Source organism: Fusarium redolens, assembly GCF_020744475.1.
Source record: "Fusarium redolens strain MPI-CAGE-AT-0023 chromosome Unknown BKA55scaffold_5, whole genome shotgun sequence".
In the NCBI taxonomy this organism is placed as follows: Eukaryota; Fungi; Ascomycota; class Sordariomycetes; order Hypocreales; family Nectriaceae; genus Fusarium; species Fusarium redolens.
Genome location: NW_025763668.1, coordinates 908,756 through 933,871, shown reverse-complemented (window position 1 = coordinate 933,871; position 25,116 = coordinate 908,756). Strand labels below are relative to the sequence as shown.

Below are 25,116 nucleotides of genomic sequence, written 5' to 3'. Positions count from 1 at the left end.
TAAATAGACCAGCCAGTATCTGCGGCCGAGCCTATCTGGTATTATGTCACTGCACAACGGGATGTCTTGTTGAACATTTTCGCCGCAGTCATACGCCGCACGTCCAGATTAAAATTGCAAATTCCATTCAAAGAAAACTGCTATTAAAGCTTAGCCTGCAGCCAGCTATGTACTGTCCAGTCTTCGCTGTCCATCTCTCAAGCCTTGGAGATCGCGATGGATCCTACTGACCCCTCTTCAACCTTATGTTCACCAGCGTCAAGCTCCGTGCTATCGCCAGACAAGTCCCCGGTCGAATACACAGTCAATTTGGTACCAGAAGAAACACGAATAAAACGGATAGCGTCGGGCTCCAGTCCAGCCTCGGTCAAAAATTCTCCGTTGAAGCCACCAAGCCCAAGGCTAACACCCCGACCGGTCGCACTGGTAGCAGAAAACACAGAGGCACCAATCTTGGGCTGGGGGACCGGGATTCCACCATCAAAAGTCAATTTGAGGACATAGGCAAGTGACTTGGCCGGTTGAGCTGACAGCGAGATCTCTAGAGCATCCTTGGACTGCTTCCAGTCCGAGACCTTTTGGTATTCGCCAGCCTTGTCGCCCAGAAGGTCAATAGACTTCAGGCTCTTGAGATCAACCAAAGCATCGGCGCCAAGACTGCTAATAGCAACGTGGCTATCGTCGGGCCAGCCAAGAACCGTAGCATAGAGAACGTCAGCATCTTTGTTGCGTGTGAAGCGAATGTCACTGCTGTTCCCCTGCAAGGGTGCCGTGAAAGACCCGCCAGTGACTTGGTTAGGCCCTTCGCCATAGATATCCCAAGCGCGAGTACTGTAAACAGATTCCCCATAGCGTCCAAGGAAGTCTCCGATATCCTGCAAGACCTTGAGCTGCTCATCAGGCAAAACACCGACTGCGGTTGGCGAAATGTTGAGCAGCATGTTGCCATTCTTGCTGATGCGGTCAAGCAGCGAGTGAACCATGGCCTTGGAGGAATAATACTTGATACCGACTGTGTAGCTCCAGCTTGAAGCACTGATAGCATCATCTGTCAGCCAGTAGGGACGCGTAATGTTGGCTGGCCCACCACGCTCATAATCGCTCACGGTGGACGTGTCGCGGAATCCCACATCAAAATGCTTATGAGTCGTAACAACCTCTTTGTTCCACTGAACAGCCCGATTGAAGTAGTATGCAAGAAACTCCAACCGTTTCTTCTCAGCAACAGCGCATGGGCCATCAAAGTCAGCACAGTAGCCAGGGCTGTCGAGTGAGAAGTCGTTCCAGATGATATCAGGCTGCACATGGTCTAGCATCTCTCTGTGCTTGTCAAACCATAGCTGGTCTGCTTCATCGCGTGGAAGCTGTCCCAGAAGCTTTTTCAAGCTCGTGTCGTTGGTTTTTGGCGCCCATTCGTAGAAGCCGTTGTAGTTGTAGGCTTGATGCATGGCGACAACGAGCTTCATACCATTCTTGCGCACAAGATCCGCCCACAGCTTGACCAAGTCCATTTTAGGACCTCGCTTGACTGAGTTCCACTCATTGACTTTACTGTCCCACATAGAGAAGCCATCGTGATGCTCACCAACCGGGCCAGCGAACTTTGCACCCGAAGCCTTAACAGCTTTGATAATAGCCTCGGGATCAAACTCGCCACCCTTTGAGCTAAGAACAGGCTTAAACTGTACAAAGTTTCCCTTGAGATCATCAGCGCCATTGATGAAATTCTCATAGCCCCATTCCTCGGGTGGTCCGTAGGTCTTGGTATGGTGTTTGCGTTGGTCTGAGCCTGGCTCGTACATGTTGCGTGGATACCATTCACTGGCGTACTGTGGGGTTGTGAAAGCTCCCCAGTGCCAGTAAACGCCGAACTTGGCATCGCGAAACCATTCGGGTGAGGCATTGTGTTTGTCGGTTGACTCCCATGTTGCTTCGTATGGGCCTGAAGCTTGCGCAGCAGCGTTGATGGGAAACAAGGTGCCGGCAGCAGCTGCAACTACAGCTAACTTGGTAGATAGGGTCATCATGATTTGGTTCCCAGTAGTAATCAAAGATAGTGGCTGCGATGGGCTGTATCAAAAGACTACAAAGTCCCGAGTCATGAACAAACAGCCGTCGATGCTTGCGATCATGTGTTCACCGGGAGCTCTTTTAAAGCCCATCATTTAGCCATCAACACGCCATGCGTACAGGCAAAACACAGGATCAACAAGCTCATTGCAACCTCGCATATTGCAACGTTGATGTCCACGGGCATGAAGACCAGCCGGGCCGAAACGGTCCGTGATACGATGTCCGTGAACAATGATCGGCATGTAGGAGATTCGTGCGGATATCGTGCCCTGGCACTTCTGGGCGCTAAAACGACTCATCGAGTCACGTTGTATATACTACTTTGCTATTTATCCGGGATCGTCATTCGACCATGCGCGAAAGGCCTGCTGCATATACCGTCGTTACGACCTTGGACAGACGAAGCTAGTATCATCCCGGACCCCGCGCTACCCCGCAAACAACCCCTGGTCGCCATCGGAAGATTGAGCTGTTTCTTTTGCGTCACAATCAATGGCGAGCTGTTTACTTTACTTGTTCTCAGGGTTAATATAGGAAGGCCTCCAAAAGATCCAAAGAGTCTTGGGTAGGAATGTTGATAATAATATGTATTATGTAAAGATCTTGAGAGTCTTACGATAAGACTCACTATTTCTTTCATATGCTCAGGGTTTGCTCATATAGAAACTCAGAGAAATTGACGTACTCGTTCACAACTTCACAAATATGGGAAACTCTGATTGTCGGAAGAATAGATTGATCTCTAGCTAGTCTAGTAGTCCAAGATGTCCTAGTAACATCATTCTCCCATTTTCTACACCTGTTTCTTCATCTCTGCCATGATGTCGGCATCTCTCATCTTCTCATTCATACTCCAATCTTTCCTCGCTTTCTCTATCCTCTCTCAAGTCCGAAGTAAAATGCATGCTGGGGGAAAAGCCTCTGCGCGGTCACAACCCATGTCCATGCCAAAACCTTCAGACCTTCGATCACTATACACCCATCTCACAATCACCTTTAGTTCTTGGCTTCAACCTCATCCCAAGGCAGAGTACCAGCCGGGCCAGGGATAGGATGACCTTCACGATCCATGTAGAAGGTCTTCTTGGAAGTGTGAAGACGCCAGACCAAGACCCGGAAGCCCAAGGCCTCCGGGTCCTTGAAGACAGGCTTGAGCTCATCGTGAAGAACGGACTTAGCAGTAAGATTTCCGGGCTCCTCGAACATTTTCTTGTTGTTCTGAATCATGCTGGTGAAATGAGTGTCTTTCATGCAGATGATTTCAATGTCGCCCTCGGCAATATTGGTTGAGACAAGCTGAGCTGCGGCGCCAAAGACAAGAAAGGGAACCCACTTCCACTCGGTGTATTCACAAGAGAAAACGCTCTCGGGCCATTTGAAGGCGGTTTCCTTGCCGTCAAGACGTTCGCGGTGGAGAATGGAACGGACAAAGGGAGTTCCGGGCTTGCGGCTGTCGAAGATAGCCTTCTGAAGGAAGTTGGTCGAAATGGATAGAGTCGGGTGAGGGTTGGTGATGTTAGGAGGGAAGTTGGGGTCAGTTGCATTGGTGTTCTCCAAAACCTCCTTTTCTTTGCCCTTACCAGTGTCTGAGCCTCGGATAGTCTCCTCATCTTCGCGGCCGTCTTCAGACAGGCCAGTACCATCGTAGCGGTAAGATGCTCCAGTAGGGTCCGAATGAATAACCTGGTGGATTCGATCCATTGTGGGGGAGAACTGAATACCAGCCATAGTAGAGGCGTTCGAGTAGACAGATTCCTTGGTGCTTCGCAATGAGGGAGAGGACTCAGTCTCAGCGATAGAACCAGCGATAAACCCAGCCTGATGACCTTGAGCCGGGATGGCAAAGCCTCCAGCGTCTGAGTCTGGGCAGTTCGCCATGGTGAAAGTAGACGCGGAGCCGGGGTTGCTGTGCTCATCGTCGGAGTCGACGTCTTTCTCGTGAAGACTAGCATCAAGGGCCCAGTTGAGGACAGACATCTCTGTCTCAAGCTCCTTGAGGCGAGCCTGCATGTGCTCACGACCCATGTTGGATATGATGGGTAGTCTGGGTTGGGGTGTTGGTTTTATCGTTGTTTAAAAGTGGATGATATCAAGTTGTCTGGTTGTCGATTCTAGAAGCTGTTGTCAAGTTGTTGTCGGGGTTGCAGTTTGTGGGAAAAGGAAGATGGTTGAGCTCTCTAGATTGATGATGGATTTTCTTTATATCCATGTTGATAGGGACTGAAGCTGGTAGATGGCATCGTCCCTGCTGCTACCACTGGCATTTGCATCAGCTTCGGCACTGGTATTGTCAATGGCACTGGCAATTCTCTGTTCTGTAAGTTCTTACATGGCTAGCTACCATGCCCCTGAATCAATCGCTTGTGTTGATGCGGTCTCATGCACTGTTGGCCAGATAAAGACCATAGCACCCTTCATGACTCCTTGTCATGTCATTCTTGAGGAGATTGTATTCCAATGAATTTCTATTTACATCTAACACTTCGCTGTGACAGTTGCTTCCTCAGTGTCTTTTCGCGGAGAACAGTTTTCCCCAGGGTTGTTCGATTTGGCTGTTCTTCGTTGGGACTATTTTTTTCTCCTTGATCACAAATTTCTCAGAAGTATGAACACTTTCGTTAGTTCATTAGTTATAGTATCTTCAATTGTTCCGTTGCTATTCAATACAATCACACCTGAACTCATTAGGTTGTAACCGAGCCCTAATGCAGATTGGGATTATTTTCATCGAGAATAGGAAGTTCACATTTGATATAGTAAGATCTGTGAACTAATCGGGTCTGTTCACTCAGTCGGAGAATAGTTTAGGGCCATTATGTTCTCCCAGTTCCATGCTGCAATACTATATTCCTCCTCTGCAACTCTTTGCTCCAATAAACTCCAAGGTACCGACATACATAACATGTCGATTGTAAAACAATAACAATAAAGCGATTGGTTCCACTGTCACCGATACAATGTCTTATACCCACCAGTGGCTGCATGTTTATCAGTACTAAGGCCATAGTTGGAAAGCAGTGCGGCTGACACAAGGCATATTTCAATCTCCTCATCACCAATCAATAATTAGGTGGCTTATGCATGACACGGTGGTCAATCAACTCTGCATGATAATCAAGGCAGAAGTGCAACTAAGATGTATATGAGTGGCTGAGCCTCCACACTAGTGGAGGGAGGGGCCTCAGTGAAACCGCACCATTAAGCAGTCAGCCCGCAGGAAGACGGAGGAAACTGAAGTTCAAAAGAGAGCTGAAAGCCCCAAACTTTCTAATGGTTTTCTCTTCGGTCCATTCAGTCGTGATAGCCATTGTCACAAAAATGGCTGACCACGACCTTGGTGCTGTTGCCCAGCTGGGTACAAGCCTCGCGAGTAAACTCAACTTGCACTCCGAAGGATGTCGTAAATCTCGCCAGCGACTCCCAAAGCTCGTGTCGCTAGTCAACTCCACTGCTTCGACACTCCGTCAGATCCATGATCTGATCCAGCAGAACGACAAAATCTTCACAGAAGCTTGCATGAAGGACATCAACTCCCTTGCCGCCAAATGCAGGGCTATTTATGTCGGAGTTCTTACTCTTGTCGCTAAGAAGACGCAGAGTGTCAGCGGAGACAAAGACGCGAAAGTCTTGTCAAATGAGCAAATTGACGAGCTCTTGGCTTGCCTTGCAAACATGAGTGTTTGGAGAACTGAGGCTTGGAATTGGCTTGAACCTCGCCTGAAGATTTGCCAGCAGGAACTGAAGCAAGTCAAGTTCGAGCTTGTCCTGCGTTATCTCCTTGGAAGTATCGCTCGCCTTCAGATGGAGTGAGTAACCCCATTGCGCCCCGCGAGTGTTCAAATACTAACGTCGAGTCAGAACTATGATACGTTCCCCGGGCGCTTGGGAGAATGAAAACTCTCTGCGATGTTTTGCTGAGAACGTCGCTGAGAGGCGCGTGATGTACAACAAGCATTACAACAGGAGACGAGCAGGCTGGGATATGTCGCCTACCCCAAAGGCTTCCTTCGAGGACGTCAGAAGTATTTATTCAACATCAACGTGAGTGCCTCGATCTCCCTCCGCCGGTGTCTCTTGCTGACACCGTCCGTGGTCTGTATAGCACAACTACTGTGGCCCCTCCTCCGCCTATGCCGGTGTTCCCGTCCACTCCGCCTGCCAAGGACATCTTCGATGAGAAGGTCAAGACGGACTCGGCTAAAACTGAGGAAGAGACTTCTCAGGTTGTCGTTGAGAATATCGTCCAGAACAAACAGGTTGATGGTACCTCTCGAAACTGGTTCCAGCGCCTCTTCTCCTCCAGTCCCAAAGAGGATTGGAATAATGAAGACATCATGGCGTTCGTTCTTGACATGAGTCACGCAAACAAGCTTATCACGAGACTTGAGTTAGACGACAAGGAACTCAAGGCAAACCTCTCCAAACTGACTTCCAGTCGTCTCTGGCGACGACGTCCCAACCTGGTCGAGCAATACTCAGCCCTTGATCAGAACGTTCGTCAGGACGTGGATAACGCCATCATTGTTGCAAAGCGAAAGAGCACCCGCGACATGACTCTTGTCGCCATGATTGCCAAGAAGTCAGACTCGCAGAAGACAGCTGACAGAGGATCTGGCTTCCATTACGCTCCTGATCTCAATGTCACTCTCTATTTCAAGCTTGGTGCTGAGTTTGAGCCGATTTATCTGATTGATACCCAGGCTAGAAGGCTCGAGTTGCCTTACACATCTTGCGCCACTTTCAAAGTATGTATCTCCCACCAAACATACATTTTTTCTCCACTCAGAACATGCTACTGACTTTCGAGATAGATGATGAGAGACCTCATGGTCCAAATCAACTGGAGCCCGGGCATTGTCTCCCATATCATGAATGGTCGATACGACCTCTGCACCGAAGACGGTCTCGCCGTCATGTTCCAAACCTGGGACTCAGTCCGCCGGCCCGGCATGACACTGACCCTCAAGATCTGGGCTCCTCCAATGCCACCTGGTCCACCTCGGCCCAGACCGCTGTATCCACCCCCGCCCGTGGTTCACGTTGTGCCGGCTAGGACCAGACGGGAAGAGATGAAGGAGGCCTATCATGAGGTGGTCGAGTTGCTCGGTCTCGCAGACGGGTGGACTCCTGACAAGGAGACTGGAAAGTCTGGACTGGGAGATCTTTTGCGTCTGTGGACTACTGCTGTTGATCCCCATACGGAGGATTGTTCGGACTATGGATCGTTCATGATGGGTTATAGCTCTTCAAGCTCTGAGTTTAGCGACTAAGAGATGGGTAACATTGTGTGGGAAGGTCTCCTTTGCTGATTGTTTATGTTTACGTTAATGAATAAATTGATGATCTGATTTGCGAGAACCTTGTTTGAAAAGCCACGGTATTAGTGAACAGTTTCCTGTTGCACAACACACAGAGACATCGCGTGTTCAAGCTGAATGTTCGGTTATAAGTCCAGGAAATACCAAATGCACACAATGACATAGCTCGTCTGTTGGCTAATCTTATCATCATTCCATTGAGAACCAAGGTATGCATCACGACACATCACCCGATTTAACCGAAACACCATATCGAGTTATAATGACACCTTTTCCATCAAACTTAAACCCGCATAAACCTTATCGGCTACCCATCAATAAGATCCTCTAGAAATAGTGAACATCAATTACTCTACGTAATGAACCGCTCTGAACCCCTGACCAATGTCTATGGACGAATAAATGGCGAGATAATTCAAGCTGATTATTCGCCATCGTATCCACTACATTCGCCCCTAACGAGTCCAGAAGCCGACAAGCGGAGGTTAGAGTTTTTCTCTTCCCGCTAAAAGGTCCACATCAGCTGCCCCCAAGCCCCATATTCTTCCCCATTCTCACTACGCTCTAGGGGACACCGCGCGCTAGCAGTGAAAACTTCGAATTGCGCAATCGGAGCCTTGTAAGAAAAAAATGATGGTACCTAGATTTAATAAAGATCTTGGTTCTTGGCGATGGAACATTCTTCACTCCACATTCTCTGTTTCTTTTGGTGATATCAACATGACGTCTAAGGATTTTGACGTTGATGCTATTCAGGCTGCTCCGCCTGTGGTGCAGAACCATGAGACGGATGATGAGAAGCCTGTTCTCAACACCGGTGGGCATGGACCTACGCAGCGAAGGTTGAAGGGTTATCATATCACTTGGATTGGTCTTTGCAGTGGTATTGGTACTGGTTTGTTTATTGGAACTGGTTCAGCTTATGCCAGCGCTGGTCCGGCTGGTTTGCTTCTGGCGTATATCGTTGTTGGGGCTGTTCTTTGGTGTGTTATGCAGAGTATCTCTGAGCTCGCGACTCTGGTAAGATCCCTTGAATGACTTGTGTCATGATGGCGCTGACCTTTGTAGTTCCCTACCGCTGGTTCATTCCCTCATTGGGCTACTCGCTTCATTGACCCTTCAGTCGGTTTCTCGTTGGCCATCTCATACGGTTACTGTTATACCATCGCCATCGCATCCGAATGTTCAGCCGCCGCCGTTCTCGTCAGTTACTGGACCGATCTCACTCCTGCCGTCGTCATCACCATCAGTCTTGTTCTCATCCTATGGATCAACTTAATGAGCGTTCGATTCTTCGGTGAGACGGAGGTCGTGACTGGTGGCATCAAGGTCCTCTGTTTCCTCGGTCTCGTCATTGTCGCCATTGTAATCACTGCTGGCGGTGGTCCCAACCATAAGTCAATCGGTTTCAAGTACTGGAACAACCCTGGTGCTTGGGTCGACTACAATGGCATCACTGGCTCAACAGGGCACTTCCTCGGCTTCCTCTCCGCCTTCGTCAACGCCTCCTTCTCTTTCGTTGGTGTTGAGACCGTCGTCATCACTGCCGCCGAGTCCGTCAATCCTCACAAGGCTATCCCCAAGGCTGCCAACCGTGTCACCTACCGTATCGGCTTCTTCTACGTCCTCGGTGCCCTGTTGATCGGCTTGATTGTCGACCCTAGGAATGCTGACCTTGTGTCTGGTTCTGGTAACGCTAAGAGTTCGCCCTGGGTCATCGCCATTCAAACCGCTGGCATCAAAGTTCTCCCTTCGATCGTCAACGCCTGTATCCTGGTTTCTGCTTGGTCCGCCGGTAACTCTTACTGCTGGGTTGGCTCTCGTATGATCCTCGCCATGACTACCGACCGACAACTTCCTCAGTTCTTCGGTCGCACCACTTCAAACGGTGTCCCCTACGTCGCAGTTATCACAGCCTGGTTGTTTGGACCCTTGGCGTATCTGAGTAAGTCCCTTCTATTACACCCATCACCCTTGCAACGCCGTACTGACTTTCCCTAGGTCTTGGTTCTGGTGGTGCTGCTCAAGCATTCTCCTGGCTTCTCAACCTCAGCACAGTCGCAGGCCTCATCGCATGGGGAACACTCTGCTTCTGCTACCTCCGCTTCTATCGCGCCATGAAGGTTCAAGGCATCGACCGTAATACCCTCCCATGGAAGGCACCTTGGCAGCCCTACACCGCCTGGTTCGGCGGTATTGGTTCCATCATCATTACTCTCGTTGCTGGATTCCCTGTCTTCCTCAAGGGTAACTGGAAGACAGCCGATTTTGTTGCCTCTTATGTTGGCATCCCAATCTTCATTGTTCCCATCATCGCATGGAAGCTGTATCACCGCACCAAGGTACGTTCTTTGATCCGCAACCTCATATATCCCGTATGTATACTGACTTTGCCACTTGCAGGTTTTACGGGCACACGAAATTGACTTGTGGTCTGGCCGTCTGGCTGACGATGCCATCTCAGCCCCAGACACTGAGCGTGATCATGTTTAAGCATTATGCTCGCATTACGGATCTTAGAGAATTGTTATCTCGAAGAGTTCTTTATGGAACTCATAGACTAAACTTAGAATTAATCACTTAACATTGGAAGCGTATATAGACAAGCGATATCAGCGCAAATAGAACTGGACTTTCTCACCTGACAACATCCGCAATTTGGTGGCATCACGCGGAGCGATAAATGCTTCAATTACATATGTTGGTTTTCGTTTATGCACTAGTGAACAACAAATCTGGCTGATGTCTACTGCCAAACAATTCCTTGGTCAAAATCGACCTGCTCTGGAGTAGTTGCAGTAGGGCATAATATCACAATACCGTTCTCTTTATCCTCTTGTCCCGGAATTGGATGATCAATATTAAGGTCAGCCATCATCACTCCCACCTGAGCAGCTTGTTAGCCAAACACAAAACCAGCACAGTTAAAGTCACAGCTTACCTTCCCAACAGTCCCTTGATCAACACCAGACGCTCTCAACGTCTGCGCTAATCGAACAGCCAAAGACGCTGCAAACATGTTGTTCTTGCCCACTTCGACCATAACAGTCATGAGAGCTGTAAAGTTGGCCTCGCTTTGAAGATCACCAGTCGTGAGGAAGTCCGACAAGAAAAATGAGGCCGCGATGAAAGTCGCAAACGATACCAGCGGGTTGCGGAACCTCGTGCTCAAATCCGTGACCAAAGCCACAGTAATCATTATTTGAACAGCTGATTCCATCACTCTTGCTTTTGTGGTGGGTAGCGCGGCCATATCCACCTGCGATCTTGTCAGTGCAGATTGATGAATGCATATCAGGGCCGTATGTAACTGGAGATTGATGAGTACAGCTTCAGGGCTTTCCATGTTTTCTGGGCATCTAAGATCCAACGGTAGTGTCGCGAATGCATTTGTGACTGCTTCATCGAGTTGCTGGAGTTGTTGCCAGTCATTGCTGTCCTCATCTTCCTCGACATTTCTGGAGAAGTTGAAGCATTCGTTGAAAAGATGTACAGCCACAACTCTGCAAGCACTCGTCGAAAGCTCATACATGCCTTGGCCTAGCGCCTGCCTGAGGGTTAGAGTGGCTATTGGCGTGCTGGATAGGAACGCATCAATGGAAGACGGCAGTCGTGTTTGTATCTGCTTCGATTAGAGACTCGAGCTATACTCAACAAAGGGACGGTACTCACGCTACGCCAGTCCATCATGGTCGGCCATCCGCCTGTACTGCTTGTGATACGATCAGTCGTGAAAATGACCCAGAAGGTCTTTCTGCGCTCTTCCTCCTCTGTGAAGTCCAATGCAATCGGGAGTGTCAGGCCTGCTGCATTCTTCCCGTCTAATCGGTGAAGTCCAAGGATTTGGGCTAACCGGATAGCTCTTGCTATACTCATTGATGCTCGTGAGAACCAGAGATGCTGCGCTTCAAAATGGCTCATAAGAACCCAAGCTTGGCAATGCGCCAGTGATATTTGGTCGCTATCGCTCTGCTCTTGGTCAATTTCATGCTAGACATATCGCTCTTGGGGCAACTCACCTTCATCTCATCAGCTTGGATGTACTGCCGTGCACGCACATAGAATGCTTCAGCCATGTGCTTGTAAGTAGGCGATGCGCTTGCTCCAGCAGCTAGGATGGCATACTGCAGGCACATGGGCGGCTGCATATGAGCAGGCCGGTAGAGAGACGCGATGTACCTCTCGCCATGGATCATGAATGAGTCAGATTGAAGTTTGGTGAAGTATATGGATGTTCTGTGTTCTCAGATGAGTCTTTCATTCAAGTCGCGATACCTTTGAACACTCACAGCTCATCGACCAGATGCGGAGGTGGTAAGCCCTCAAATCGGCCAGTATCAACAAGTTCTGTACTTGTACTGAAAGGCTGGAATTCGGGCGGACTGTGCTGAGCTTCTAATCTAGCCTCCAAGTCTCCTATAAACACTGTCAATGATCCAAGTCTCATAGCTGATGCTGTCTCCACTTCTACTTACGGATGCGACTCTGCATATCCCGAAGTCGTGGTCTGTTGGCGGGATTAATGACCGGCTTCTTCCTCGCCGAGGGATAATCGCAGACTTCGCCAATCTTGACACACCGGCCACAGATTGGCAACACCCTATTACATTTCAACTTGCGCATTCTACATCTTTGGCACGACCACGGCGACAGAGGCCCCAGGTCAGATTCGGAGCTTGAGGGTGCCTGTGGCGATTGGGAGGGTGACCCCTCAGACACGGACATGGTTTAGTGGCGTCGGCGGGGTCCGTCTTGGCGAACAGGACCAGATAACGAAGGCCTATAGCAGGCGTTGGGCTATTGTGCAGATCGAGATGGTACGATCGTGACTATGTTTCGGGGGGAGGGATATTGAGTTGTTTGATCAGGATACTTTGCTCTTTGACTTGAGCTGTGGGGAGAATGTCAGCATGCCTTCCTGTTTTGGGTTACTCTGGATTCCTGTGATGTGATGGTGTCTTATCTTATCTCACCATAGTCATAGCCAGAGCCAGAGCCATACTATAAGCTGCCTATTGTAAGCTATCCTCGGCAAATATTCTCACAATCGTCATACATTATAAGAAATACCACCAATCATTACCTTAATGAATCTTGCTTCCGACACATAATTCTTGCTCATGGCGGTGAAACGTGCCTTGACTTGATCTCGCCATCACCCAATTCATCGAGGTTCATGACCAATACACCAAGTTCCAATGCACTGTCTTAGAACAGTTAAAGCCCAATAAACACTGCGTCACGAATAAGTTGGCGAGCAAAAGGTCTCGACTATAACCGTCCGTGCCCGCATCGGGACATCGCACATACTAGGACTTTAAGCATATCAAAAAGCTTCTAGACTACCGAAGATCGTCATCACTTTCCTTTACAAGTCACCAATCCCGACAAATAACGCGCCCCGATTCGCCGAATCCCCAGCGCGTAGAGATGATCAGGAACCTTTGCACTGCCGGCCAAACTAACATCACAGCGATAATGCACCCAGCGACAGGGGTGCATCAAAATGGAGCTTCCCTTTTGGGAAAGGCATATGGGAGCTTCCGTGCTTGGGATGTTGTATCACATATATCACCTACCTTTTTTGAAGCTATCGTCCGCATGGCATCATTCGCAGAAGTTCTTAGAGATAGAGGGTCTGCTGATCCGAGTATAGTATCAAGATATGTCGTCTTGGCTAACTATAAATTCGACGTCATGACCGCTCTGTCAAACCCATCACCCCGCACCTCAGTCATCCTTCTTCACTGACAAGATGCGGTCCTCTCTTCTGCTCGCTCTTCTCCCTCTGGCTATTGCCACGGCTGTTCCTAGCTCCAAGAAGGTTGACTACACTGGCTTCAAGAGCCTGCGTGTCACTCTTCCCAAGGGTGCTAAGAATGCTGTAGGCGAGATCAACAAGCTTGCTGCTACCATCCTCAACCCCGGTGCCAAGGAAGAGCTCGACATTGTTGTTTCTCCTGACAACATCGATGCCGTGACCAAGATTGCTTCCGACACCACTGTTCTCGTTGAGGATGTCGGTGCTGCTCTTGCTGAGGAGGAGACCTCTGAGATCTATGCTGGTGAGTATTCCAAGTAACGTATGAAATGCCAAGGAGCTAACATCTGTGTAGTCCCCAGTGAATCTTGGTTCACCGCCTATCACAGCTACGCTGATCACCTCCAGTTCCTGAAGGACCTGCAGTCTAGCTTCCCTAGCCAGTCTGAGATTGTGACTCTTGGCAACTCTTTCCAGGGCCGCGCTCTTACTGGTATTCACATCTGGGGTAGCGGTGGCAAGGGCTCTAAGCCCGCCATTGTCTTCCACGGAACTGTCCACGCTCGCGAGTGGATTGCCACTATGGTATAGTCACCTCGATGGTAATATGACTGTGTTTATGACTAATGTTTTGGGTAGACTGCCGAGTATATGGCTTACCAGCTCTTGACCAAGTACAGCAGCGACTCCGCTGTCAAGGCTATCGTCGACAAGTTCGACTTCTACATCACCCCGGTTGTCAACCCCGATGGTAAGACCTCCTCAGCCAACCTTGCTGATCTTTTCTAATCGCAACAACAGGTTTTGTCTACACCCAGACCACCAACCGTCTGTGGCGCAAGAACCGTCAAACCGTCTCTGGAAACTCTTGCGTTGGTCGTGACATCAACCGTAACTGGCCTTACAAGTGGGAGCTCACTGGTGGTGCCTCTACTAACCCTTGCGACGAGACCTACAAGGGACAAGCCGCTGGTGACAGCCCTGAGCTCAAGGCTATCAAGGGACAGATTGACTCTCTTGCTGCTGGCAAGGGCATTACTTTCTACGTTGACTTCCACTCTTATGGACAGTACATCCTCTGGCGTAAGTTGAATTCCTACTCTATTTGGCCCTTATTATACCATACTAACAATACTGCTTAGCTTATGGTTACGACTGCAGCTTCGTCGCCCCTGAGGAGGCCGCCCTCAAGACCGTTGGCACCAGAATCAGCAACGCCATCCGCAGCAACTCTGGGCAGTCTTACACCGCTGGTAACTCTTGCCGCGCTCTGTATGCTACCACTGGTGACAGTCTCGACTACGTTCAGGGTGTTGCTAAGGCCAAGTACTCTTACACCATTGAGCTCCGTGACCGCGGTACCTATGGCTTCAGCTTGCCCGCCAATCAGATCCAGCCTACTGTCCGTGAGACTTGGGCTGGTATCGTTGCTGGTCTTCAAGGCCTGTAAATGACGGAATGAGATTGATGTAGTGGAACGGATTTATCACGATGGATTATGAGGGGAAAGACAGATTGTTACCTGAAAAGGTTCAAGATCTTGGTTTTGGGGACTTTATCTCAAGTACATATTAGCCAAAATACATACATTTTTTCCAACTCATTATCTCAAAATTCCTCTATGGGCTGTTCAAAAGTTTGTAAGCACCAGTGTTTTACTCAATAAACCCGATTCCGATACCACCCAGTTTATTTCTTGTCGGCACCTCCATCGATGTTCACAGCTTGGCCCTCAATATCTGCGAACTTCTCCCCGAGTGCTGCCTGTTGCTCCGCAATTTCGTCTGCAGGGATCCTGTCGGGAGTTGTATTGACGAGCATGATCATGGGCAGGAGTGACGCGCCGAGCAAGCCAAAGGTCACGCAGCTGAGTAAAATCAGTAACTCAAACTTTATCTTGTTCTTGACTGAGGAACTTACAATCCAACAAGAGGATCACTCTTTGTCTGAGTGTTCATACCATAGGCGATGGCCTGGCCGATGGCCTCAAGACATCGGAACGCAGCCCCATTTCGAACATTCTCTGAACAACGCATCAGTATTAGTGTATTTAAAAACGTTCATGGTGTAAAACTGACCTTGTGCATCGGTCGCGAAGGAAGACAGGAGCCAGTACATATACGACTGGGACAGGGGTCCTGTAGTCTGCACGAAGAAATACGGCAAGAAAGAGGTAGCGAAAAGGCTGTCGTCCCAGTCGATGGCGCCTGGGTCGTTGCGATTAAATCGAGCTTGCATAATGATGGACCAGATGTACACCCCAACGTTGAGGATTACAACAGTATAGAGACCGATTTGGGCGCGGCGACGTTGTGCGAGTTTCTTGGCATCGAGAATGAAGCCTAGACCAAAGCACCCAACACTATGTTCACGTCAGCACTGCCAAATTCACTTGTACGGGGTACTTACATGCAGAAGAATGGCGAGACGAGAGATGAAAGGGCACGGGCGCGGACGGTGAAGTGAATACCAAGGTAGGTTGACCAAGAGCCGCTATATCAGTGTCAGTCGCTTGATATCTAGGCATCTTCCGACAATCTCACCTGTAAAAGAAAGACCAAACCGCCCAGATTGACGACAGGATGATAAGTCTCGATGTCATGGTCTTTGCGATGCGCTTGACCTCCAGCTTCGTGGAAAGGGTCTCGGCTGTAACGATCTTGGTACCGTCGGATCGAATGACATGCTCAAAGGGCGTGATCATGAAGGCGAATGGAAGACTAGATCATTCTGTTAGCTTCATCGTGTAATGGTATCTTGAACTAATACTCACGCCAGGCACTCAATAATGAGGAAGGCTATGTACGTATCGGGTGTAACTCCACCACTGACACCCTTCTCGTGGTTCTTCGACAAGCTTACGATAACAAGTCAGTAGGTTTCGTGACCAAGCATGGAGAGTACGTACTTGATAGCACCGCCAACTAGCTGGCCAAGGTTTCGAGATACAATCCAGAGGGCCAGGTATTTTCCACGGGCTCCAGAAGGGGCGAGGGTCATGATGGCACCAGCTTCAGCGACATACCAGCAGCCCGTACCGATTCCGCCGATGGCGCCACTGAGGATGAGATACTTGGAATTGTCAGCTATCTAAAGAGGGGATACACGGTGGATTACTAACCCATTGGTTACCAAACTTGCTGTTGCAGTAGTATGCGGAGCCTTGAATAGGGAACGACATAGAGCCGATGACGAGAGCCCATTTGACTCCGATCTTGTTCACGATAGGACCTCCCATGAAGCAGGCTGGAGGTATAGTGTAAGTCTCGTCCAACTCGTCTCGGAAGTGTACATACTGAAAGCAAGAGCAGCATATCGTAGGGCTGTCGAGATGTTGGAAACTTGGGGAGTAGCAAGACCACCGCCACCGAGGCCTAGAATCAGTCAGTATCATTATTTTGTAGCCTGTGCTACAGTGACTGACCAGCAATGGCATCCGACATGGCAGGACCACAGAAAGCCTGGATGCTCAAGAGAATCATCTGCGTCAAACTATGATGCCATATGTATTTCCACCTTGGAACATCTCTTGTCGTGTTCATATCAGCAGCTCGCACCGAAGGCTGAGGTGATCGAGCCCTGTCAGAGGGAGAAACTGCATTCTTGTTGTCGGCCATTGTTGATGAATTGAATCGCTGGATGGAAGAAAGTCAGTCTTCATGGCGACAAATGACTGACTTATATATGCCGATCTCAAGACTCACAACCCCCCTCCTGCCGCTATCGCAGCTTCCCCACGGGGTAGGTCATTTCCCTCCGCTTGAGAGTGTGACTGTGAAGGTCCAAGCGAAGGCAATCAAGGTTTGTATCTCGAGCCAATCGGTGCTTGGCCGAGGCTTGTTTATCCAGCTTCAACGCGGGGTGGATCCGCTTTTTCATCATGTCCTTATCTCCTATCGGATAAGTCCCAAATCTCCAAATGTTGCGATAGAAGGAGGGAAGGTCCAAGCGAGGCTGTCGACGATAACATCATGATGGAATATGGCGCTACGCACGATCTAGCAGATAACTCCAATTAACTTTGTCTTGGCCTCTTTTCGAGTACAAGACCGGGTCAATGGGACGGACCTAATCTTCCTCTGGTTTGCCACTAAGAGAACTCCCATGTCAGCTTCAACGAGTTTAGATTTAACTGCTCTTAAGATACCAGAGACGGAAGGGCAAGCGTTCCCGCTTGGACTTGCCATACCATTGTGCTTAATAAAAATGTGTCATTAATGCTATGACTCATCTCTCAGTGTTACTACACCATTATCCAGCATGACATCCTGATTCATAGTTGTTAAGTGTTAATTAGGTTCGAGTTAAACTTACCCTGAAGCCTGGAGACTGCGGGTCCAGGTGCCCCTGACCACAGATGAGGTCGGCAAACATAATCAGAGCCATTCGCCATATTAGCGGCTTAACAGCTCGGCATAGGCTCCACACACATTTATGTTATCGTCGTAACATATCGTGTAACCATATCAGAGACAACTTGCAGCACATGCCTTGTCTTAGGAAGTTTGTTTATCCCTGGCGACAGAATGTAAAATAAACTCAAATGCAAAATGCCATTCTGATGAAGCATTCTACTGAAAGATTGCACAAAAAGCAAAAATGAATCCCCGAAACCTGGATCGAACAAGTGACCTTTCGGTGTCAGATTAACAATTACAGCCGAACGCTCTTCCAGCTGAGCTATTCGGGGATGATCTCCGAGTCCGGAGGAATAGCCATTGGTGCTGGGAGAGTCACAAATTTCAGTCCAAGTAGCCTGTCTCACACCCTGTCTCCCTGATCACCCCACCAGCAGAGCAAGCAGAGCATCATTCAGACAGGGTTAATGCGATCAATTAACGCGTACAGAATCTTGGTCTCAACTCTGCATCCTTCTCCCCCCCTCGTTGCCCGCCTGAAGCCCGGTCGGAGACAATGCTCTATTTCAGATGACTCAACGCCAGTCATATTATGCTGATCGATGATTTCATACGCCACGCGACAGAGGGTTGTCGATTCGCCAGCCGCGACCGGAGGTAGTCGATCGTCTTTATCATAATGCTGAACCGTAGAAAATATATCGGATGAGAGTGTTACAGCCGTCGGTATCTCAACTATTGGCGCGACAACATTATTGTTAAGATCTTGTTGCCCGGAAAGCTGATTGATGGTTGTAAGGATATGGCCGAAGCATATTGGTTCATCACAGTCGCCATTAGATACTCCAAGCTCGACTGGAATTTCGCCTTGTCCTGACGAGATGAGCGTGGGATGATTTAAAGTAAGAAGAGACTCGAGCTCATGGATGCGCGCCTGCGCTGCTCGTAACTCTTGCTGGGTCGCGTCCAACTGAGCCTCAAGAGACTCAGTACGGGCCTTGACACGCGCACGATGACGACGTTGATTATCGCGCACCCGGGTGGGGTTGGGGTTCAGCGTCCATTTTGTTACGCCTGGGGCTTTGTCTTTCGATTTCATGATGCTGGCCAGCGAATGAGTCTTGGAGCCGTAAATAGTGATTGTGAATAATGGCAGGAGATAGCGGAGCATCACGGTGACATATCGTTTCCTTGCCCCTTGTGGTTACAAACTGTGACATATCGAAGAATTTCCCCTTCTGGCACGATGGCTGCCTTCCTTGATATCTTTGATTGGTTCAGTAGTGCTGAATAATCATACCTTCTGTGAACCCCAACATCTCATCAGGAACCCAGGAGCGTGTTGACCTATCTTATAAAACACAACCTTGACCCTCCCATACTTAAATAGTTTTCTTGAGTTTCCTTTCCTCGATAACTTGATTCCCCTTTCAGAAAATACAAGACCTGCTGAGATGAACCGCCAGGATATTTATACCCAAGTTGGCGAGCGATACGGCAGCGCAGCGAAAAGTTCCAATGCAACATACAGCACCCATATCGCGAGAGCCTTTGGCTATTCGAATGAGGACCTCGAATCCGTCCCCAAGGATGCTAACTTGGGACTGAGCTGCGGCACGCCTTTGGCGATTGCTTCCCTGAAGGAAGTAGGTCCCGTGGTCACCGTGTTGCCGGAGTGAGCTGACATGTACTAGGGCGAGACAGTTATTGACCTGGGAAGCGGTGCTGGGTTGGATGTTTTTCTCTCCGCCAACATGATCGGTCTGACCGGCAAGGCTATTGGTGTTGACATGAATAAGGTGAGTGGTATCGCTAGAAACCCACCACTTCTGACTCGGAATAGGACATGCTCGCCAAAGCAAGGAAACTCAAGGCAGACCGTAACATGGCAAACGTCAAATTCATCAAGTCTCGCATCACCGACATAGCCTTGCAGGATGGCATTGCCGATTGCATCATCTCTAACTGTGTCATCAATCTGGTACCTCATGATGACAAGCAACAAGTCTTCAACGAGATGTATCGTCTGCTCAAGCTAGGAGGCCGAGTCGCCATATCCGATATCCTGGCGAAGAAGCCACTTTCCGATGATATTAGAAACAACATGGCACTTTACGTAGGATGCATCGCTGGAGCGAGCCAAGTCTCGGAGTATGAAGAGTACCTGAGGCGTGCAGGCTTCACTGGTGGGTAGTTTTATACTTAGAAAGAGTATTAGCTGACCGGAACAATCTGTAGATATTCTCATCACTGATACGAAAAGTGACCTGAATGTATACATTGATAATTCAGCTGGGGGTTGTTGCTCGGCCGTAGGAAATATGGCAGCTGATCTCAAGGGACAAGATCTCAACGAATGGGCGGGTAAGTGAGATTTCCGGATCAAACATGATATAAAGCTGACATCAGAGTCTTAGGGTCTTTCAAGATATATGCTGTGAAGTAGGAAATCTTAACCGGGGGTAGAGCTTTAAGTCGGTGAGACAGAAAGAAGGACAAAGCCCGTACAGTGTCCAGCGTGTTGAAATCGTTACTACAAATCGAAAAGCTTTCCATTATTGAGTTGCTGGTGGAATCCACCCCATCTCCTCTGAAAGTCTCAAAATCCAAGATTTATGCTCTTCATCAAGCTGCATATGAATCTTTCTCATCATACAACCCGCCCAACCTTTCAACCACCATTGTGTCTCTGCTCTCTTCACCATAAGACAAAAGTGAGCCAGCACCACCCAAGCCTCCTGATCGCGAGCTTTCACGAGCGGTAAGAATCCATCGATGCCTGCGTACAGCCAAAAGAACAAATCAGTGCTCTCCCAGTTTGGAGTGTAACATGCCGCGGATCGCAGGCTGCTGATTCGTTCGACCAAGATATTCAACTTCTCGCCCTCTGGAACACAGTTTCTTATCCTCTCTTCTAGTTGGCACAGTATTTCGTCCCTTCGGTCGTACGAGGGATGGAAAGCATTGTGTAATGCATATCTTTGACGGGTGAACGTGAACAATGCTGTTAGGCAGCTATCGGAACACTCTTGTTCGAAGGTTGTTTGGAGTTTAGCTGTTCCCTGTATCAGATAGATCCAATCTTCAAAATCGCCCTCGCCTGCTGGTATCCCGTCTTGCAGTGATCGCTTCGGCGTAGCCATTGCTGTCCCATGTCAGTACAGAAACGTGGGTAAAATGCCGATATGGAAGTATTACCAATGATGATAGTTAGAGAAGAAAATATGAATAGGCCATCGGCATTCCTAGGATCCAAATCTTTCAATAGTCCCATTGCTTGTTGCGTAGATTCTTGGTGGTACGTCAAAGCCGTTGCAAGATATTCGTGCCGTTGCTCTGGCCGGTGATAAGCAAGGTGCAATGCCGCTAGCGCGAGAATCTCGCCCATCAAGTAGCTGTTATGTATAGCCAACCGCGGAACCGTCAACCTCCAAAAGTCTTGCAATGTCGGAAATATCGACAGGGTTGAATATGTTGAAGTCGTATATGTGTGGAATAGCTCAAGGTCCCCGAGATTGATACCGCCAGTGCTGCTAATCGTCGGCTTGGGAGAGCTTGATCTTCTGACATATGCCTTTTTCGGCGGTGGCGGTAAATATTTGCATTCTTCTTGCAATCTACTGCAATTGAAGCACGCAGGTCGCTGCTCATCGCACTACTGCCATGTCAGAATATGGTGTTTCGGCTGGCAAGTCAAATACTGACTTTGACTTTTCGTTTCTTGCATTGCTGGCAACCTTTGCGTGACTTGGTATGCGAAACCCTCGTTGGTTTCCTTGAAATATGGGAGGTGTCAATTGGAGAAGCCCCCTCAGTGTGCACAGAGGATGCAGGGCTGTTGAGAAATCCCGCCTCCGTGTTGTCCATCGTTGAACGAGAAGCATCAATTTTCTTCGGCGCTAAAGTGCTGAGCTGTTGTTGCATGACCGCGTGTGGCTATATAACGGAGTGGACTTCAGGGGTTGTTATCAAGATCGAATCAAGAGACCCGAGAAATCTTCTCATAACCCCATATTTCGATCATGCTGAGTGGCAGCAAGAGTTCTCAAGTGGTTTTCGAGGCATTTAGGGGGCCACCTTTGGGGGAGCGAAGTTAAACGAGGTTAAACGAGGGTGACACAGACCGCGTCAAAACATAACATCGAAATTCCACTGACCGCACTAATGATTCAGGATCAATCAACCGTTTGACCATCCGTTGGTTGAGGAATTGTTCGTTTAGGACACTTTTAAGTCTAATAATAAAAAACCCAGTAAGGCAGACTCGCTCAATGTCTAGTGGGTGATCATTGCATGGAGACCCTTTAATTTGTCCTCCGGCTCGGCCGTATGGCTGTGCTCTTCTCTCCCTTAAATTCTCTGACAGTTATAGTGTCAAGCTCAGTATAAAGACTTTCATTTTCCTGGACCATAATTTCGGTTTAGACCATCATTCATTAGCTTTACTTACCTAGTTCCTTTTCATTCTCATCACTTTTCCTTTCCTTTGACGCCGTTCTTTTACGTACTTCAACAACTTCAATCCTTACTTCTCTATTTTTGTAATCGGAAATCCAGTCTTTGAAAATGAACATGTTCGCACGTTCTGATGATGGAATCGAGGAGTTCAAACTCTATCATTACGACCCAACAGTGGCCGGTGCTGTTATTTTCACCATTCTTTTTCTAGTCACGACTCTCCTCCACTCATGGCAACTTATTCGAGGACGATCTTGGTTCGTCATCCCACTGACCCTTGGTGGTTTTTGTAAGTTTATCTGCCTCTCCAATGCGCACCACTGAGTCTGACATGTTGCCCCTTCTTCCAGTCCAGGTTGTTGGATATGCCGCGCGAGCAAAGTCTGGTAACGAGAGTCCCAATTGGACTCTTGGCCCTTACATCATGCAAAGCATTCTCCTTCTCGTCGCCCCTGCGCTTTATGCTGCAACGATTTATATGGAGCTCGGCAGAATTGTTCTGATGATAGACGGCGAAGGTCGTGTTTTGATCTCCAAGAAGTGGATGACCAAGGTCTTTGTTACTGGAGATGTCTTATCATTTATCCTACAGGCAGGAGGTAAGTCATACTTATTGGTCCAGCCATTCAAGATGCTAATTAATTGATCAAGGCGGTGGTTATCAGGCGTCCGGTACCATCGAGGCCCTCAAGGGTGGAGCGAATGTCATTATTGGCGGTCTTTTCGTACAGCTCCTCTTCTTCGGCGTGTTCATCGTCATTGCGATAGCCTTTCATCGTGCTATCAGCGCCAACCCGACTGCCCGCTCATCAAGCGGTCTTCCTTGGCAGAAACACATGCTTGCTCTGTACATTGGAAGCTTCCTTATCATGGTGCGATCTATCTTCAGGGCCGTGGAGTATCTGCAGGGCTTCAACGGTTACCTGCTCCGACACGAGGCCTACTTGTACATCTTTGATGCGTGTCTCATGTTTTTTGTTATGATCTTGTTCAACTGGTTCCATCCATCTGAAATTACCGAGATCTTGAATGGAAGGGGTGCTGGTAAAGGATACAGCATGCATGCATTTACTGAGGTTGCCTAAGCTTCACAGCATGGTAGATATTACATCTGGGGTAGGACATCTATGTGGAAGAGAAACCTTTTTAAGGGAAACAAAGTGGAATTGGAGCAAATCATGACGGACAACGAGATAATCTTAGTCGGGAGAGTTAGCTTCATATATCATCGAATCATTCATTACTTGAGGAATATGCACACTAGAGACTCAATTATTCTACATATTCCCTGCTCGCAAACCAACCACTGCAAGTGGCCATGATATCCAATGTTCCCAATAAGAGCCAAGCAAATCATTCACTACCCCCACAATGTCATATCCCCATCCTTCCATGAACCAGGAATCATTGACTGAGTGCAGCAAAGCACCGTAATAAGCATATAAAACAAGGGCCGGCGGTTGTCTCTGACGCAGCAGCGTAAAGTATTCCTCAGGTGCGAAGGGGACAAAGAGAAAAGCCCCCTGCCAGGCCCTGTTGAATAACGAATCCCCAGGAGTTTCTGCTTCCATGGCTGAGAACTGGGCCATGAACATCCTAATTCTTCTAAGGACTTGTAAAGTCTCTTCGTACGTCGATGCATCAGGATTGTCCTTCCAGACTTCCCTCGTCTGACAGAAACGTTCGTCGTCCACATCATCTATCAGATCTGGATCGATATCGTCCCAATTCCCTAGACTTAGGGCTTCTTTCAACTGACCGTCCGCCAGGGGATAGAAATACGGTGTTAGTACGGTCTGGACACCTCGAAGCATGGGAACCCACCCCGACCCCAAGATGCGATCTTTGCGGCCGCCCCAACTCGATTCATCCCAAAGGCCTTCGCCCAGGCGACCTGACGCCGCAAATACGTACAGAAGGTTGAGAGATGACCAGACGAATAATGCATCAGCCATCTCCTCATTCGACTGTGGAATAGCCTCATTGAAGCCCTGCAGACCTTGACTATGGTAGCTGGCTGCTTCTGCCGTGTATCTCAGCCTCTCTTGAGGCTCTAGATATGCGATGTGCAGTGCAGCCAGACCAAGGAGAGCTTGCATCACGAATGGATGTTTAAATGCGATCTTGGGGAATGTGACCTGGCAGATAGCCGATAAAGCCGAGTTCTTATAGACATCAAGACTAGTCGAGACTGTCCAATGGTGAAGCAGAGCCATATCCTCCATTCCATAGGTGACGGATAGTCTGTCGCGTTGCTGCACCCCAAGAACTGATTGATATGCACTTGAGACCAGACTTGGAACAGGTGCAATTCTCTGAGTCTGAATCTGCCTCAGCGGCTGCGACGAAGTTGACTCGGGAGAGGTTTCGTCGCCATGCTGTGTAGACGGCGATGGGAATGCTATCCCTTGAAATGAAGGGTATTCGCATTCAACTCCACGACGACGACAAGCACGGCATTCAGGCCTCTCCTCGGTGCACTGCAACATCAATCAGTTCCAAGATGGGCATGAGCACCGCCACATACAAGCCACTCACCTTGACGCGCCGTCTTCTGCAATCGAGACACCCTGTCTTTGCTTTCTTGTGTGGCCTTCTGGGCTTCGATCCACTTCTCACTGTAACGACGTCATGAACCTCGGCGTCCATGACGACCAATAAGAGAGCAGCGAGACAAGGCTGGCAGCTGAACGAGATTGACAGGTTAAAGTTAAGTTTTAGATATCGTTTGTGTAAGGTAAACGAAGGGAAAAAGGAAAATTTGTTGGCGACGGATGGAACGAAGTTACTGTACGATTACTGCACAGAGCCAAGGTTGAAGATCAACACGCTGAACGAGGTCTAAACGAGGCCTAAACGAGGACGAGGACTTGAACGAGGTACCTGACTGATGAAATCTCTGCTGATTGGAGATGATGGTTAAAGTACTCCACTAAGCCTGGCCAAGAATAGTTACCGCCGGGAAGCACCGACCGCATTAAACCCGCTTGTCCTCTGCCATGGCATCCCCGAGGCTGAAGCGCAAGAATGAATCGCATAAATTAAGTTTCAAAAGAGATCTGACTCTTTTGAAGCGCATCATGTTTTGCGGGAAGAAAACTTTACCGTAATACGAAAAAGAGATCCCCATCCCGGCCTCGGCCTCGGT

The 25,116-nt window shown here is 48.8% G+C and overlaps 12 protein-coding genes and 1 non-coding gene across 13 annotated transcripts; 5 read left to right on the top strand and 8 right to left on the bottom strand.

Moving 5' to 3' along the window:
• Positions 1-117: 117 nt before the first annotated feature.
• Positions 118-2,386, bottom strand: BKA55DRAFT_562181 (alpha-L-fucosidase-domain-containing protein). Its single transcript, XM_046192241.1, has one exon. It carries the CDS (start codon positions 2,025-2,027, stop codon positions 198-200), a length of 1,830 nt encoding a protein of 609 aa, XP_046051895.1. The 5' UTR covers positions 2,028-2,386; the 3' UTR covers positions 118-197.
• Positions 2,387-3,045: 659 nt separating this feature from the next.
• On the bottom strand, positions 3,046-4,098 carry BKA55DRAFT_724075 (uncharacterized protein; the record flags this gene model as incomplete). Its single annotated transcript, XM_046201064.1, has 1 exon — positions 3,046-4,098. One exon carries the CDS (start codon positions 4,096-4,098, stop codon positions 3,070-3,072), a length of 1,029 nt encoding a protein of 342 aa, XP_046051894.1. The 3' UTR covers positions 3,046-3,069.
• A 1,176-nt stretch (positions 4,099-5,274) lies between these two features.
• BKA55DRAFT_562178 (uncharacterized protein) lies at positions 5,275-7,431 on the top strand. Its single transcript, XM_046192240.1, has 4 exons — positions 5,275-5,879; positions 5,932-6,114; positions 6,176-6,818; positions 6,885-7,431. The coding sequence occupies exons 1-4, from the start codon at positions 5,344-5,346 to the stop codon at positions 7,341-7,343; spliced, it is 1,821 nt and encodes a 606-aa protein (XP_046051893.1). The 5' UTR covers positions 5,275-5,343; the 3' UTR covers positions 7,344-7,431.
• A 419-nt stretch (positions 7,432-7,850) lies between these two features.
• On the top strand, positions 7,851-10,056 carry BKA55DRAFT_562173 (amino acid permease/ SLC12A domain-containing protein). Its single transcript, XM_046192239.1, has 4 exons — positions 7,851-8,411; positions 8,460-9,336; positions 9,393-9,733; positions 9,795-10,056. Exons 1-4 carry the CDS (start codon positions 8,022-8,024, stop codon positions 9,882-9,884), a joined length of 1,698 nt encoding a protein of 565 aa, XP_046051892.1. The 5' UTR covers positions 7,851-8,021; the 3' UTR covers positions 9,885-10,056.
• BKA55DRAFT_661898 (fungal-specific transcription factor domain-containing protein) lies at positions 10,043-12,324 on the bottom strand. Its single transcript, XM_046197601.1, has 6 exons — positions 11,867-12,324; positions 11,681-11,807; positions 11,411-11,627; positions 11,064-11,360; positions 10,333-11,013; positions 10,043-10,278 (listed from the first exon to the last, which is right to left on the bottom strand). Exons 1-6 carry the CDS (start codon positions 12,114-12,116, stop codon positions 10,138-10,140), a joined length of 1,713 nt encoding a protein of 570 aa, XP_046051891.1. The 5' UTR covers positions 12,117-12,324; the 3' UTR covers positions 10,043-10,137.
• Positions 12,325-13,146: 822 nt separating this feature from the next.
• Positions 13,147-14,602, top strand: BKA55DRAFT_687468 (uncharacterized protein; the record flags this gene model as incomplete). Its single annotated transcript, XM_046199071.1, has 5 exons — positions 13,147-13,456; positions 13,508-13,737; positions 13,792-13,903; positions 13,954-14,235; positions 14,295-14,602. The coding sequence occupies 5 exons, from the start codon at positions 13,147-13,149 to the stop codon at positions 14,600-14,602; spliced, it is 1,242 nt and encodes a 413-aa protein (XP_046051890.1).
• Positions 14,603-14,841: 239 nt separating this feature from the next.
• Positions 14,842-16,769, bottom strand: BKA55DRAFT_506611 (major facilitator superfamily domain-containing protein; the record flags this gene model as incomplete). Its single annotated transcript, XM_046187276.1, has 10 exons — positions 14,842-15,019; positions 15,073-15,175; positions 15,231-15,514; positions 15,562-15,645; positions 15,696-15,872; positions 15,926-16,009; positions 16,061-16,224; positions 16,274-16,398; positions 16,449-16,526; positions 16,577-16,769. The coding sequence occupies 10 exons, from the start codon at positions 16,767-16,769 to the stop codon at positions 14,842-14,844; spliced, it is 1,470 nt and encodes a 489-aa protein (XP_046051889.1).
• A 742-nt stretch (positions 16,770-17,511) lies between these two features.
• BKA55DRAFT_562167 (uncharacterized protein) lies at positions 17,512-18,724 on the bottom strand. Its single transcript, XM_046192238.1, has one exon. It carries the CDS (start codon positions 18,679-18,681, stop codon positions 17,965-17,967), a length of 717 nt encoding a protein of 238 aa, XP_046051888.1. The 5' UTR covers positions 18,682-18,724; the 3' UTR covers positions 17,512-17,964.
• On the bottom strand, positions 17,757-17,842 carry BKA55DRAFT_t104. Its single transcript has one exon. It is a non-coding gene; the product is annotated as a tRNA-Tyr (tRNA).
• A 240-nt stretch (positions 18,725-18,964) lies between the features above and the next one.
• Positions 18,965-19,956, top strand: BKA55DRAFT_505748 (S-adenosyl-L-methionine-dependent methyltransferase; the record flags this gene model as incomplete). Its single annotated transcript, XM_046187214.1, has 5 exons — positions 18,965-19,156; positions 19,205-19,294; positions 19,354-19,696; positions 19,749-19,874; positions 19,910-19,956. The coding sequence occupies 5 exons, from the start codon at positions 18,965-18,967 to the stop codon at positions 19,954-19,956; spliced, it is 798 nt and encodes a 265-aa protein (XP_046051887.1).
• A 109-nt stretch (positions 19,957-20,065) lies between these two features.
• Positions 20,066-21,377, bottom strand: BKA55DRAFT_724066 (uncharacterized protein; the record flags this gene model as incomplete). The annotated part of the gene is made up of 3 exons (XM_046201063.1): positions 20,066-20,655; positions 20,709-21,165; positions 21,216-21,377. The coding sequence occupies 3 exons, from the start codon at positions 21,375-21,377 to the stop codon at positions 20,066-20,068; spliced, it is 1,209 nt and encodes a 402-aa protein (XP_046051886.1).
• A 699-nt stretch (positions 21,378-22,076) lies between these two features.
• BKA55DRAFT_591954 (RTA1 like protein-domain-containing protein) lies at positions 22,077-23,053 on the top strand (the record flags this gene model as incomplete). The annotated part of the gene is made up of 3 exons (XM_046195324.1): positions 22,077-22,257; positions 22,319-22,567; positions 22,620-23,053. The coding sequence occupies 3 exons, from the start codon at positions 22,077-22,079 to the stop codon at positions 23,051-23,053; spliced, it is 864 nt and encodes a 287-aa protein (XP_046051885.1).
• A 144-nt stretch (positions 23,054-23,197) lies between these two features.
• On the bottom strand, positions 23,198-24,794 carry BKA55DRAFT_562162 (uncharacterized protein). The gene is made up of 2 exons (XM_046192237.1): positions 24,507-24,794; positions 23,198-24,448 (listed from the first exon to the last, which is right to left on the bottom strand). Exons 1-2 carry the CDS (start codon positions 24,615-24,617, stop codon positions 23,246-23,248), a joined length of 1,314 nt encoding a protein of 437 aa, XP_046051884.1. The 5' UTR covers positions 24,618-24,794; the 3' UTR covers positions 23,198-23,245.
• Positions 24,795-25,116: the final 322 nt, after the last annotated feature.

Coding starts and splice junctions, on each gene's coding strand:
- BKA55DRAFT_562167 (XM_046192238.1), bottom strand. CDS start 18,681: ATGCTCCGCTATCTCCTGCCATTATTCACAATCACTATTTACGGCTCC.
- BKA55DRAFT_562181 (XM_046192241.1), bottom strand. CDS start 2,027: ATGATGACCCTATCTACCAAGTTAGCTGTAGTTGCAGCTGCTGCCGGC.
- BKA55DRAFT_562162 (XM_046192237.1), bottom strand. CDS start 24,617: ATGGACGCCGAGGTTCATGACGTCGTTACAGTGAGAAGTGGATCGAAG. Junction 24,449..24,506: donor GCAGAAGACGGCGCGTCAAG/GTGAGTGGCTTG, acceptor TTGATGTTGCAG/TGCACCGAGGAGAGGCCTGA.
- BKA55DRAFT_562178 (XM_046192240.1), top strand. CDS start 5,344: ATGGTTTTCTCTTCGGTCCATTCAGTCGTGATAGCCATTGTCACAAAA. Junction 5,880..5,931: donor ATCGCTCGCCTTCAGATGGA/GTGAGTAACCCC, acceptor ACGTCGAGTCAG/AACTATGATACGTTCCCCGG. Junction 6,819..6,884: donor CATCTTGCGCCACTTTCAAA/GTATGTATCTCC, acceptor CTTTCGAGATAG/ATGATGAGAGACCTCATGGT.
- BKA55DRAFT_562173 (XM_046192239.1), top strand. CDS start 8,022: ATGATGGTACCTAGATTTAATAAAGATCTTGGTTCTTGGCGATGGAAC. Junction 8,412..8,459: donor TCTCTGAGCTCGCGACTCTG/GTAAGATCCCTT, acceptor TGACCTTTGTAG/TTCCCTACCGCTGGTTCATT. Junction 9,337..9,392: donor TGGACCCTTGGCGTATCTGA/GTAAGTCCCTTC, acceptor GACTTTCCCTAG/GTCTTGGTTCTGGTGGTGCT.
- BKA55DRAFT_661898 (XM_046197601.1), bottom strand. CDS start 12,116: ATGTCCGTGTCTGAGGGGTCACCCTCCCAATCGCCACAGGCACCCTCA. Junction 11,808..11,866: donor GGATATGCAGAGTCGCATCC/GTAAGTAGAAGT, acceptor CAGTGTTTATAG/GAGACTTGGAGGCTAGATTA. Junction 11,014..11,063: donor CCATGATGGACTGGCGTAGC/GTGAGTACCGTC, acceptor TAATCGAAGCAG/ATACAAACACGACTGCCGTC.